The sequence below is a fragment of the Zingiber officinale genome, chromosome 6A (assembly GCF_018446385.1).
Source record: "Zingiber officinale cultivar Zhangliang chromosome 6A, Zo_v1.1, whole genome shotgun sequence".
Taxonomy (NCBI): Eukaryota; Viridiplantae; Streptophyta; class Magnoliopsida; order Zingiberales; family Zingiberaceae; genus Zingiber; species Zingiber officinale.
The window spans coordinates 102315126-102330014 of NC_055997.1; the positions used below are offsets into that span (position 1 = coordinate 102315126).

Consider the following 14889-nt stretch of genomic DNA (forward strand, 5'->3'; position numbering starts at 1 on the left):
ATGTACGAGATCAGAAATCTGTTTTGCCAAGGGCATAGTTAGCAGATATCAAAGTAACCCTGGACAAGGACAGTGGACTATAGTAAAGCATATATTGTAGTACCTTAGAGGCACTAGAGATTATATGCTAGCTTACAAGGCAGTTAATTTAGTCCTTGTGGGTTGCATGGATTTTGACTTCCAATCGGATAGGGACAATAATAAGTCAACCTCGGGATTTTGTGTTTACTTTAGGAGGTAAAGTCATAACTATGGAAGAGTGATAAGCATAGGTGTTTTTTGGACTCTACCATAGAAGCTTAGTATATGGCAAGCCTCTAAGGTAGCCATAAAAGCTGAATGATTCAATAACCTCAAGATAGACTTAAATATGATTTCTGGTTTGTCCAAAGATTATTACAATTTATTGTAATAATGTTGGTGCAGTAGCAAACTCGAAGAAACCATAAGTCTATAAGGCAAGTAAACACAATAGAGTGCAAGTACCACCCAATACGAGAAATCGTATAAACGAGAAGTTGTTGCCGCCTAGATTGCATCAGGTGATGACGTATAGATCCTTTCACTAAGGTCCTTAAGGCAAGAGCTTTTGATGGGCATGTTGAAGGGATGGGCATGACAGTATTTATGGCACTTAGTCTTTTAGTATAAGTGGGAGATTGTTAGAGTGTATACTAAAAGCCTAGCTTTTGGTATAAAATATTTATCTAGAAATAAGAATCACATTGGTCAAATGTCTACATTTATGATAAATGTAGTTGCTCAATTAATTTATATTGTAGATAACATGGTGTGTGGTGTCACATACAGAAGATCATGTTATCGGTTCCTTATAAATTATAAACAGTAGCTCACGACCAAGATGGAAAGGAACAAACCATTGGAAAGTCGTAGTGTAATTAGGTATTAGTTTATCTTAACTATATAATTACACTAGTACACTTAGAGTGTATTGAGTAGGACCATTTGAGGTCGTTCCTTTTATACTGACTTTATAAAGGAACAAAGACCTCAGTTATTATGGAAGTGTGTGCTCTTAATCCTAATATAATAACAAGCACATATATTTGATATTTATTTCTTTAATTTATCAATGGGTGAGATTTATTTCGATAAATCAATAAGCCCGATAAGTTGGGAAATGATATCACTTATAGTGTGTGTTGTTGATTATAGAAGGAAACTGTGTCCTAGTGATCTAGGTTGAGAATGTCCCCAAGAGGAGCTCATAAGGATTGTCATGTTAAACCCTGCAGGTGGACTTAGTTCGACATGACGATGAAGTTGAGTGGTACTACTCTTGGAGCTAGATATTAATTAAGTGAGTTGTCAGTAACTTACTTAATTAGTGGACATTTGTTATCTTAAACACAGGGAGACTAACACACTCATAATAAGAAGGAGCCCAAAATGTAATTTGGGATTGGTGCGGTAATTCAATAATAGTTCTTTAGTGGAATGAATTATTATTGATGAAATTAAGTTGTGTGTTCGGGGCGAACGCGGGATGCTTAATTTTATCGGGAGACCAAAACCAATTCCTCCTCTCGGTCCCTATCGTAGCCTCTTATTTATAGAGTACTATACTCACCTATACCCACCTTCTATACCCATGATAAGGGGGCTGGCCAAGCTAGGGTCGGCCTAGGTATAAATTGGGGTGGCCGGCCCTAGCTTGATCCCAAGCTAGTGGGGGCCGGCCAAATTAAATTAAAAAGAAATTTTAATTTTAATTTTTATTATGTGGAAGAAATAATTTATTAAAGAGAATTAAAATTAAAATATCTCTCTTATTAAAGACCTACAAAAGATTAAAGAAAGAGATTAGATCTTTTTCCTTATTTGTAAATTGGTGAGATATTTTATTTTCTCTTTAAAATTATCCACATGTTGATAAAATTAAAATTATAGAAATTTCTTTTTATCAACCATGAAGAGATTTTTAAAGAGAAATCTTAATTTTTAAAATTTCCGAAAACAAATTAGGAAGTTTTAATTGTTGATTAAAACTTGTCTAATTTACCTCTTTTGATGTGGCCGACCATTAGAGATTAATTGGGGAAATTTTATTTTATTTTTCTCAATTAAATCATGTCAAGGGAATTAAGGAAATTTTATTGTAATTAAATTTCCTAATTTGCCTAGGCCAAGGAATATAAAAGAAGGGGTGAGGGTGCCTTCATGAGATACAACCTCTATTATTTTCTCTCCCTCTTTTGTTCCTTGGAGTGGCCGGTCATCCTCTTCCTCTCTTCCTCTTTGTGGTGGCCGAAACTCTCAAAGGGCGGCCGGATACTACTTGGAGAAGAAGAAGAAGAAGAAGGAGAGAAAGCTAGCATCTCTTGGAGCTTGGTTGGTGTTTGGTTCTTCATCCTTGGTTAAGCTTTTTGTGGCCGAACCTAGCTAGGAGGAGAAGAAGGTGGTTGGTGGTTTCTCATCTCGGAAGATCGTTGCCCACACAACGTCCGAGGTTAGAAGAGGAATACGGTAGAAGATCAAGATGTCTTTCTAAAATGTATAACTAGTAATTTTTCTTTCCGCATCATACTAGTTACTTTTGGAAATAATACCAAATACAAGAGGCTTACGATTCTAGAATTTCGAATATATTTTTCGATGTTGTGTTCTTTTTTTTTTTCTTTTCCTTGTGATTTGATTGTTCTTTTCGGTTAACCTAAAGTTATTTTAGGAAAGTAAATATTAGCTTTCTATAAAAGATTTTGTCTAGTCGGTGGTGGTTGCTCCCATATCCAAGAAGGCCATGTGTCTCGCCACGTCAGTACTGGGAACCGATTATGGAAATTAATATTTAATGGAATTAATAACTTAAGGTGATTTGGGTCGAACGTGTTAAGTTCCGCAGGAGATCCAAGTCAAAACCTAAAAGAACAAATAGATTAAGTTTTGGATCAAACGTGTTAAGTTCCGTAGGCGATCCGAAATTTAATTTAAAAGAACACATGGTAGCTAGGAAAAAGTTCAGACCTTTGTACAAAATTTTTGTACAGTGGAACCTCTAGGTTTTCCTAGTAGCAACCAACAATTGATCCTCTTGTTATTGATTCTCCTATTGAGGATATAGATGTTGGTTTATTTTTTGATGTATGTGTTGATGATGATGTTTTGGAAGAATGTGTAGGGAGCTGTATTGTGGAAGCAGCATCTCAAGGATCACAACCTTTGTCCACACAACCCTTAGAGGTTGTAATAAGTGATCATGTTATGGAACAATGTGTAGGGACTTATACATAGTTAGCAGAGTCTCAAGAATCACCATCTTTGATATCATCAACATCTGAGCCTGAGCCAGAACCATCATTTGATTCAGAGGAAATCACATCCACATATTTAGAAATATCAGGTATTTCTCAGCAAAGCAAGGTTAGTACTTCTTGTGATCTTTTGGAAAATTTTATAAAGATACCTATCATTGACTTTGTTGGATGTGATTCAGTTTTTATTTCTTATTCTGCTTATCTTAATATGGTTATGGCTCTATCTTATCTAATATGTTTGTGGGAGATTTGTACTTTCTTTGCATGTAAATATTTCACTTGGGCTAATGATTGGAAGCTCAATCTGAACCGTCTTCGACCACCTGAAAAAACTTTTAAGAAGACGAAGATGGAGAGAGTTATACTTTACTTTGTAGCTCCATTGATGAAAGCTCTCTCCATAACAAAAACCCTGGTAGGAGGGTTCTAAAATATCTTACCCCTCCAAGAGCGAGATTTAGATGAATCTAATGAGGTGGTCGAGCTAATGACCTTAAACAAGCGTTTCTTGGGAGGCAACTCAAGTTCATTTTCTTTGTTTTCATTCTTGTTTTTAGTTCTTTCTAGTTTCATTTATTTATAATAAACATGTACCCTCTACTTAATTTTTCTTGTCTATCTTATTTTTGTATATTTCAAAGTTGTGGAGGACTATGAGCATTGGATAGAGGAGTATCTTTAAAAACATGAATGTGAACCATTTGGAGCTCATCATTTGGTAACTTCTCTTACTTTTAATCTCCTCCACATTGTTTTTAGTTTTCATTGGGACAATGAAAAGTTTAAGTCTGGGGGGATGCATTAAATGCATTTAAATTGCTTTGTTTGTTTTTTTGTTTTTGCTTATGTCTTGCATTTTGTTTTGATTTCCTGTGGCATTCATCTTGAGAACATCAAACTTCATTTATATGATTTCTTGTCTTTAAGTTAAAATGTTAGCTTGTTCATTAACTAGATTCATGATGTTGTAAATGATGCTAGTAGTATGCTTAATGTACCTCTTTTCTCTATCTTGGGTAGCATGATATAAGCTAAGTATCATATGGAATGAGTTTTAGTTTTAGCTTGACCTTAAGAATCTTATCTTCACTTCACTATATTTGATGCTTGAATGGTTGATATCATTGAAATAGTCATGATTCATCTTGTTTGTTTAGTACTTGGTTTCCATGGTGATTTCTCAAACTTCATTTTGGTTACTAGATGAGGCTCAAATCATGTAAGTTCATTTGGAAAAATCAAAATATCCCAACATTTGTGCCAAAAGTACATTTGTGAATAAGATTTGCACAATGCAAATACTTATGATGAAAAAAAAAGTGTGAAAAAATAGAAAAAAAAAATGAATAAAGGATATAAAAAATAGTTGTCGTGAGTGGAATCTAGTAAGTCACCCCTTTGAGACCGAGTTAGGTTACTGGGGAAATGACTGCTTAGCTTCTCTTGAGATTGAGCATGCCTTTGAGACCTTGGGTTGATTGAGAAATATGAACCAAGTGTGTGACAAGTAAGTGTCTATCACTGGTTACTTGTCTATCAACGGAAACACTAGGAATTCAAACTTGATGACGACTTTACTAGGACATAAATTGAAACTTGAAGAATTTTGAGTTGTTTTTGCACTGTGCGCAGGGTATTTATGCTTGAGCCAAACTTAATATGTTTTCATGATCATGCTTACTAATGAAACTTTTTGATAGAGTTAGGAGAATGTATTAGGGATATGAGAGCATTGTAGAGCATATGAATTTAGATTGCAGCATTTTGCTTGTGGACAAGCAAAGGTTTAAGTCTGGGGGTGTGATGTGAGTAGATTGTATACACTTGTTAGCATGCTTTGACACACATTCACATACTTTGAGCATGCTTGATCTATGCATTTTCGTACTTCCAACTTTCCTTTTTAGTATATTTACTCTCTTTGTTCGGAGATCTTCTTTTGTGCATTTTTTTGTACGCAGGAGTCGAATTTGGTGAAGGATGTGTGTTCGAGGTCAAATATGCTAGCAAAGCGATGGAGGAAGCCATGATACCTAAACCCCACACGACCCTGCCATGGGGGTTTGCCCAAGCCGTGTGGAGATGAGAGGTCATGTAGCTGCAGCAGAGAAGGAAGATGGCTTGGTCGTGTGAACCTCACACGGTCGTGCCAATCTTTGGAGCCCAATGAAGCCTAGGCCATGTACACCACACTGCCATGCCAGTTTTCCAGAGACCAGAGAAGCCTTGGTCGTGTGTGCTATACGACTGTGTGAGGTTTCCAGTGAGTAAGAGAGTTCTGGCCGTGTGCACCACACGGCCGTGCCAGGTTTCCAGAGGCGAAGGCAGTACAGGCCGTGTAGATCTACACGGCCGTGCAAGGGGGCATTGGTAGAGGTAAGTTATGGCCGTGTACCTCACACGGTCGTGTGAGGTTAGCAGAGAAGAGAATGGAGCAGGCCGTGTGAACCTCACACAGTCGTGCTTCGGGGCCGTGTGGCGCCCAAACCCCTCTTCTATATAAGGCTTCCTTCATGAATTGAAAGGGGATCTTTTCCCCTTTGGGAGAAAGGAAGATTTGGGCGATTCCTTCCATTCTTGGGTGGATTTCTGGGCGATCTAAGGGAAGATCTTCACCGATTTGACTCCGAAAATGTGGATTGGATCTGAAGACCATCTTCATCATAGATAAGCCTTCTTTCTTTCCTTTTCTTGGATTTGAATCATGAATGCTTGTAATCTTTATGTTTTCGGATTTCTTTCTTCGATTTATGGAGTAGATATCTTGTTCTAGGATGGAGGGAGAATTTGTAAGGATTTCTTGATGTAAACTCTTGTGGAAATGCCAATTTCCTATTTCTATGATTTTGTATATCTTTGATCTTGTGTGGAATGTTGTGATTGTGCCTAATTACCATGCTTGATTGAGAGTTTGGATATCTTGTGGATCTTATAGAGGTAATTCTTCATTCGATTTTTTGAGGGATCTTCGTGACGAGAACATGCCCGTGTAAGGATGTTTGAGGGATTATCTTGAAGGAAAAATTAGGTATTTCAAGAGGATAGGATAGATTTATGCATTAATCTTTATATCTTGATGGGTTGAGGAGCGATGGATTCTTATGTTGATTTTTCAAGGGACGCACGTGACAGACAAGCCCGTGTAAGGACAACATAGATTCATTCCTAATCGATCAATCTAGGTATGGATTTCAGTCCTAGGTCGGTTATCTATTGCAAGAGAGAACCGACAACCCTCTACAAATGATGGGCAATTGAGAAAAATGATTTGGTAGATCATTTACATTGAACAACCTTACAAAGAAACCAAAATTCCTAGAATATCCCTTATCATTGCATTTATTCTTGTTGCCTATTCTTTCATTCTTTTGTTTACTTTTCATAGTTACACTTAGACTTTGTCAATTCATTGATTTGTTGTCTAGTTAATTCGCATTGAGATATTCTTAGTGCTTATTCCAGTCCCTGTGGATACGATAATCTTTTATATTACTTGTGATATTTCCGTACACTTGCAGAGGTTAACACTCTACTCCCATATTACCTTAGATACTATCTATATGTATCTTTTTGGGAAGGAGATATCATCTGTAGTGACTGACTTCAGGTCACTCTCTCTTAGGGTCCAGGACCATATCATGTATCGGGTCCTAATTGCTTACATTTTGCCGATCACGTCTCAGAACGTTCCAATGATGCGATCCTCTCATTCCTTCTTTTTGTATGCCCTCAGTCAATGTTTAGATATAGATATACAATTACATATGTTTCATAACATCATACGTGCATCCGATCTTGTCACTAGACTTGAGGTCCATATGCTCTATTATCATGTCTTGACATATATGTTTTTGACCTTAGAGATAGATACGACCCAGGGGAGGGTTACTTCCCTTAGTCCTTATGATGAGTTCAATCAACGTCAGTTATCCTTAGTGCATATAGACATTACCGCTCAGGGGATCCTAGCCTGGAGAGGTGGGCCACAACCAGCTGCTCCAGCAGGAGATGAGTTTTATGTCCCAGCCGAGGGAGATGAGAGGTTAGATCTTACGGAGGCAGAGATCTTTGGGAATCCTCCTTCTCCAGCACTGCCCTTGACCTCGACCCATCCCTCAACTTCACTGTCCGTCGAGGATCGACTGACTCGTCTCGAGGAGTCCTCTACACAGTTACAGCGGTCCGTCTCAGATGGGTTCAGCGCTCTCCGGGGGGAGATGACTACTCTCTGGGATGACATGACTTCCAGACTTGAGCAGATTCTTCAGACTCTGCGTGCCCCTGAGCAACCACTACCACCACCTACTGACGATAATCTGACTTGATCAGACTATATGCATTCCTATGCATTGTATATGATTGACATGCTATCTATAGACAGTTTGGTTTGTTTGATGAACATGCTTAGCAGAATAGAGTCTACTTTCAAAATTAGTTTTTCTTTAATTGCTATTTCAAAGTTATAATCTTGGTTTTAAAATTCTAAGAAAAATATTTTTCAAAATTCCATTTTTATTAGTATTTACTCCTAGGTACCTACTTACCTACCCACCATCTTAGCCTAAGTACCTACCCCCTAGAAAGCATGTACTCCTAGATTTCAGCCAGAGCATCTTAAAAGTACACTAGGATTATCTTACTTGTGTATGAAAGACACTTAGAATGATGTGACATGTATAGGGTACTACTTGACTTCAGAATGCTTATGTCTGTGCATCAACATAAGTCTAGGTATTAAATATCAAATTCATATTAATCAAATTAAGTTGCTCATGCTTAGTCAAACTAACTAAAACACTTATTTAATTTGACAAACCAAGTGAAAGTTGTTACCTCATGGTAAACAACTAGTAACTAAATGTTAGACATTTGTTTGAAAGTAGATATTTTGTTACTCATGCTTGGACTCTAGGACTTTATTTTATTTTTTTTGTTACAAAATTGACTGACATTAATCAAGGGGAGTAAAAGAAAGATTTTTGAATTAAGCCAAGTTCATGTTTTTATTTCAAACAAAAGCTTTTTTTTTTGTTAGGCTTTACTTAAAATTATTTTAAAACTTGGTCATTTTTAAACTTGGTGTTAAAATGGAATTATTTTTCGTGTTTAAAACAAAGTATTATTAAATTTAGTGTTTATTCAAAATTAAAATTATTTTTTTCAACTTATTATTGAATTAATATCTATCTTTGAAGTAAAATTAATTTTTAAACTTAGTGTTTATCAAAAGTTTTTTTTAATACTTAATTAAGCTGACGCTTTTATCAGAACTTTTATTTAAGATGAGTATTTTTAAAGCTAAGTGTTTAATCAACTCTTTTTAAAGCTTGTACTTACCTATGTTTAAAATCCTTTAAAGCTAAGTTATTTTCAATATTTAATTAAAATCTCTTTCAAATTTTTGCTTCTTCTTGCAAAACTATATTTAAATAAAAGCTACCTTTCAGGGGGAGCTAATTATCTTTTCTCTTACACTCTTTCTCTATTATTTTTGAAGTGGTACTTTTGATATATGGCAAAGGAAGAGAGGAAAGTGAAAATTAAGTAGCAAAGTGATTAAGGGGGAGATACAACAAACAAATTGTTATGCTATGTTGCATTTATGTTATGTTCTTGCTATGTTTTTATGTTATGCTGCATTTATGTTATGATCTTGCTATGTTGCATTTATGCCATGATTTTATGTTTGTATTTAACTTTGAATTTTATTGTCATAATAAAAAAGGGAGAGATTGTTGGTGCGGGGAGCATCCGACGATCAAACCTAAATTTTGATAATGGCAAAGGGTTCAAAGTTAAGGTAATTTATTGTTTAACATGTTTGAATGAATTTGCAGGAAAGCCCTAAATGTACTTAGGAAAAAGTCCTAGCTGCGGTTAGGCAGGTTGAAAACCCTAAGGAGGGTAACCCTAGGTCCTAGGGGGTGGTAACCCTAGGCGAGAAGTCTTGGCGGGTCGAGGGTTTCGGGCAAAAGTCCTAGAGTCGGGAACTCTAGGTGGAAAGTCCTGGTGTCGCGAACCAGGTGGAAGACTGGATGGGTCGTGGAGTGGACATCCAACAGAAAGTCTTGGAGCCTCGGGCACTGAGCAAAAGTCCAGTCGGTCTAGAGGACCGATCTAGCAACAGGTAAATTATCTTGAGTGGAGTAGGTGAGGGCGCGTTCTCCGGTGAGGGAACAGTAGGTATCGGCTAGACTTAGCGTTTCTGGACGAGAAATCCAAACTCAGAACTGGACAGTCCGGAGACTGTCAAATATTTTATTTATTATGTCTATATTGTGCTAACTTTGTTTTGCAAGGTATAGTTAGTTTCTGGGACTAACATATTTTGCAAGAAGCAAATTGGACACATTTGCCTCGGATGAACAGTACCCGAGGCATCCTCCATGGAGTTTGGAGGTGCCTCAGGGTCACCTGCAGAGACAGCCTCGCAGCAAGGAGCGAGGGCACCCTCCATGAGGTTGGAGGTGCCCTCAGGCGGATAAGCAACGACCAGTTCGGAGCTCATCCACGCTGCGGTTTCGACGGGATTGAGGGCACCCTCCATGGTGTTGGAGGCGCCCTCCACAGGCTACTTAAGCCCAGTTCGAGCAGGAGCCAAAGAACAACAAAAACTGACAATCCTTCTTCCGTGTGCGGCTCAAAGATCGATTCTACAAAGTTGTAACTCGACACCAACGACCTGAAGCTTCAAACTCTCTATTTTTTATTGTCAGTATAACTTTCATTTTTCTTTATATAGTAAATCAAAATTGTATATTTCCGAGCTTATAGTGATTGTCTAAAGTAAACGCTCAATGAGCGTGGACCTTGGAGTAGCAGTCGCCCTAAGCTTCGAACCAAGTAAAACTCTTGGTGTTCGTGTGTTTGTAATTGTTTTATTTATTTTCGTCGCATATTTTGCTCGATAGTTTGTTTTCCAAAACGAAAGTGAAAGCCATGAGCGCTATTCACCCCCTTCTCCTCTAGCGCTTTCGATCCTACAATATTATCTTCTTTTAGATAAAAAGATTTTAATTCTTAAACACTGTTCATTATATTGTTTAAGTTACTTAAACTCAAAGTAAATATATTTGTGGCAGGTCTTCTTGGTGTTCTCTTCGTTCTTTCAGTTTCCTATGTTGATGCTCAAATAAGGATTACGGAGGTAAGCTGATTAAGGTACACTTTTTTTATTATTATTATTTTCTAGTTTGGTGTCAAAATTTTATGTTACATTACTTTACTTATCTCTTTATATTTTTCTTCACATCAGTATTCTTTTACTAAGAATATTGTTCTTTCTAAATACCTCTTACATTCTAAATGAAATTGATTATAAATATAATTATTATTCATGAATAATTTAATAGTGTAAATGGAAAAAGAATTTATATTCATGATTTTAGAATTGATGCTTCATTTATAATTTTATATTAGAATTATAGAAATTTATATATAAATAAAAAAGGAACACCATTGTAAGATTAAAAATCTTCTTACAACTAAAACGTGCAATTATACCAGCAAACGAAACATGTATTTAAATTTTTACATATATTTTCTTTTAATTATTGAAAGAACAATATTAAATCTATCACAAATAGGGTGAATGCAATCTCGAAAGAAGCAATGCTTGAATGATAAAATTGAAACAATGCTTGAATGATAAAATTATAACATAATTTATAATTTCATATCGGGCCTTTAAATAATAAGGAACGTCTCTTATACGAGGAATGACACGTTGTTTGCTTTTATGTTACACATTCCATGTACTTCTAGTGTATTTTTGTCGCTTTCTAATCCTTAAACCCGGTTTAGGGTCTAAATTTTAAATTTTAAATTTAAAAAAAATATATACTAAGGTGGGCATCATATCAAAATCTACCAAATAAATATATCGTAATTTTAAATACACTATTTGGTAAAATACCATTTAAACTAAAGTATCAGTATATTCCTCTTGTTTTGAATAAGAATATAAATGTTTTCTTCAATTATTCAATTAATACGATTGATTTATTGTTCCGATACGATAGGATACGATACATCACAACTAACAATTAAATCCAAAATTCTGCTCGTTTTACACCGAAGCAACCAAAGCATCACGAAGAACCACCGGCGGACGACGTCCTCGGAGAGGTGACAGGGAACAGCGGAAGCAGCCTTGGTGATTCCGCGGCGCTCCTCGGCGACGAGTGCAGGTAGAATCCCTTCTCCGGGATGCCCCACTCCTCCTCCTCCTCCTCGGCCGTCGTCCGCTGAAAGGGGTCCAATGTCAGCGGCGTGATGGGGCTTATCAGAGCCATCGAAGGGAAGTCCAGCACACTCGGCGACAGGATCGCCGGCGACGACGGCTTCTTCGAGTGCGACGGCGGTCGGATCATTTTGAGGTTCTTGAGGCTCCTACGGCGCTCGTTGAGTTTGAAATACGTCTTCTTGGGGCCTAGCAGGGCCTTGCTCCCCTCCACCGTCGTGGTGCCGTGGCCGGTGAGCATCTGGACGACCTGCCTGAAGGAATCAGTGTCAGCCTCGACGAAGGTAGTCCGGCAGCCATCGGCATCCATGGATTTCGTGCTCTCCTTCGGTCGAATTCCACCATTGTTGACGCTGACGCAGCTGCTGCCGGCGGTGAGGCGAGGAGAGCTGGACCAACTGGCGACACCCGACTCCATGAGTCTACTCTGCTCCCGTCAAAATGGTGAACTGGAGAAGATTAATAGAAAAAGATAAAAAGCCGGAGACTCCATGGATTTGGTCCTGAAACTCCTATTATGTAATTAGTCAACTGAAACACACATAGATTTTGTCTTCATTGCTTGAGTCAACGGTAGTTGTTAGATGACACCTTAAACTGCCTTAGGGAACCTTTGGCCCTGTTTGACTCGGCGCATGAAAATTTAGCAGAAATGTTTTGTTTTATTTTAATTTACTTTAATCTTTCTGAATGTATATATTAATCATCTGCCGTGTTTGACTTTGAAAGATTCATGGAAACAAAATTTGAACGTTTCAGTAACGATTCAATTGGAACGAGCTTGCCAGTGTGTCTTCCCTGACTCTTCCTATTCTGTCAGCTTCATATCATTTATGTTGCTGAATGCATCAAACTCGTTCAATATATATATAAAAAAAAAACTAAACAAGACAGATTGATTTTTTTTGTATTTTTTAAAATCAATAATAAAATTTGTATAACTGCTATATTTTAATTTAAAATTTATTAAAATAATAATATTACGAAGTGAAACTAAAAATTAAATTAACTTAATATCTTTTCATAAACTTATGATAAATTTAAAATTTATTAGAAAAAAAATTTTCTGATTATTTTTTATATAAAAAATATGTATTACTATGATTTTTTTAGTTTCATATCTTAAAATGAACAATACTACGAATGGAGAATCTTCTATAAATATTTTGAGCCGACGACGTTAGAAAATATACCATTCTCAATATTTTAGCTAAGATCAAGTATAGTATCTGTTTTTATCAGTTTAATATCTGATATAAAAAAATTAAATTAGTTTTTTATAAGGGAGAGTCTGTTATAGTAACTTGCTGTTAGAGTTCTCGAGAATCGCCCTTGCGTTGCACTACTACATGAGCTTGACGCACTCTTAGCAAGTTTAATTTATGGATCTGAGGTACTAATTCCTGTGTATTCATACATTATATTATTGAGAGACTGTTGGTGCAATCGTCCTCAGGTCAAGATTGACCAGTTTGACTAATCTCGAGTGGACTCGAGCTTGAGTTTCAATGTTTGGACAATATGTGAACAGAAGTCAAATAGGTCAAGGTTGACCGGATATTTGATGATATGTTACAAAGAAGTCAAGTAGGTCATGGAGGACCAACTACTTGATTGGGAAGTCCTAACTTAAGGTTAGGTAAGACAAAATCCTAATTCGAGAGCTAGACAAGGGTAATGTCATAATTGGAGGTTAGACTTGGAAAAGTTCTAACTCAAGGGTTAGGCATGGGTAAAATTATAACTGCAATTAGCCAAAGGAAAGTTTAAGTGAATCAAGGAGAACCGCATGTTGGTAAAGGAAAGTCTAAGTGGGTACAGGAGGACCACACGTTGACAAGAGAAAAGTCCTAACTATAGTTAAGAAAGAAAAAAATCCAAGTGGATCAAGAAGGACCGTACTTGGTGATCGGAAGTCCAATGAAAAGTGTTGGTGTTGTAAGTACCAGCTAATCGAACTTAATTTTGATAATGACAAAGAGTTCAAAGTTAAGTTGCATTGTGATCTAACAAGTTTACTTGAGTGTACAGGAAAAATCTAGTTGAGACTAGGCAATAAAGTCTTGGTCAAGCGATTGGGCATGAAGTCTTGGTCAAGTGGACTGGGTAGAAGTCTTGACAGATGGAGGACGTCAGGCGGAAGTCCTGGGGGTCATAAGCACCAAGCAGAAGTCTAGGTAGGTCGAGGATTGGATGTTTAACAAAAGTCCCAAGGGTCAAGGTCAGATGCTGAGTAAAAGTCCAAATACGTGTTTGACAAAAGGTAACTCTCCTAAGAGAAGTCGGTGAGGATGCATTCTCCGTTAAGGGAATAGTAGGCATCGGTTCGATCTACGGATTCACGCAAAAATTGAAAGTCAAAATCGAACGGTTCTGAGACTGTCAAACTAAGTTAAAATGCTATATTTTATCTTTTGTGCTAACTTTGTGGTGCAGAACATTGAAGCTAGAAGTTGGCCAGAAAAGGGACTTCCAAGCGCTCGGGAGCGGTCCAGGCACTAGGATATTGAAGCTGTAAGTACTCTATGTTGGTTTTAATATGATCAACCAAATTAAGTTATGCTCTGTGATTTTGATGTCTTGTATCTGAATATGTAGGGACTTAGGAACGCAAGAGGTTGAGAGAAATATGTAACAGACGAGAAGGATGACACGGGAATCGAGTCGATGGGATCGGTGTATTCGAGGGACGAGAAGCTGCAGAAGAGTACATCGACAGAGCAAGAAGGATGCACGTAGCGCTTCCGAGGGATGAGAAGTCAGAGTGAAAGGCTCGGACCACCAAGGCGCCTTCAAAGGAATGTCGCAGTGGGTCACTCTTTAGGTCTACGTCTGCATCAGTCCGAGCGCCCGAACATGGTCCAGGCACTCGGACATGAAAAAAAGTGTCACGCCCCCAGAAGAGTCCCTGTCCGAGAAAATTTCGGCAGCATCTCCCTTGTACGGCGGACAATCAAAATTTTCTACAAGCACTAAATACTCAGCCACAGGCGGCTGGAATAATAACAGTAAATAAAGTCAATCACCACGCAGTTTATATATGTATTCAGCCTCTGGCTGTCACAACCACGCAGTTAATAAAATAAACAACATAGTAATACTCTGACTCGAAATCAACCCTACTCAACTACACTCGTAAAGCCCAAAAATCCGATTTTTCTTACCTCTTCTGCCGTCCAGGCAGGCATGTAGTAGAGTAAATCCAAATCATACTAAAAGTCCATCCAACGGAAAGATTCCATACAATATCCATATGTAAGTCCAAAACAAAACTAAAATAAAGTCTGATAGCGAAAAGCTAAAATGAAACAACTCAAAAACCATCAGCGGAGTAGCACTACGTGCAGTGGGGACTAGCGACTGGAACTCCCT

The 14889-nt window shown here is 37.5% G+C and overlaps 1 protein-coding gene and 1 pseudogene across 1 annotated transcript; one reads left to right on the forward strand and one right to left on the reverse strand.

The window, feature by feature from the left end:
• Positions 1 to 11134: 11134 nt before the first annotated feature.
• Positions 11135 to 12060, reverse strand: LOC121994255 (VQ motif-containing protein 4-like). The gene has a single exon (XM_042548354.1). It carries the CDS (start codon positions 11933 to 11935, stop codon positions 11366 to 11368), a length of 570 nt encoding a protein of 189 aa, XP_042404288.1. The 5' UTR covers positions 11936 to 12060; the 3' UTR covers positions 11135 to 11365.
• A 646-nt stretch (positions 12061 to 12706) lies between these two features.
• LOC121998932 lies at positions 12707 to 12886 on the forward strand (annotated as a pseudogene).
• The last annotated feature ends 2003 nt before the right edge of the window (positions 12887 to 14889 follow it).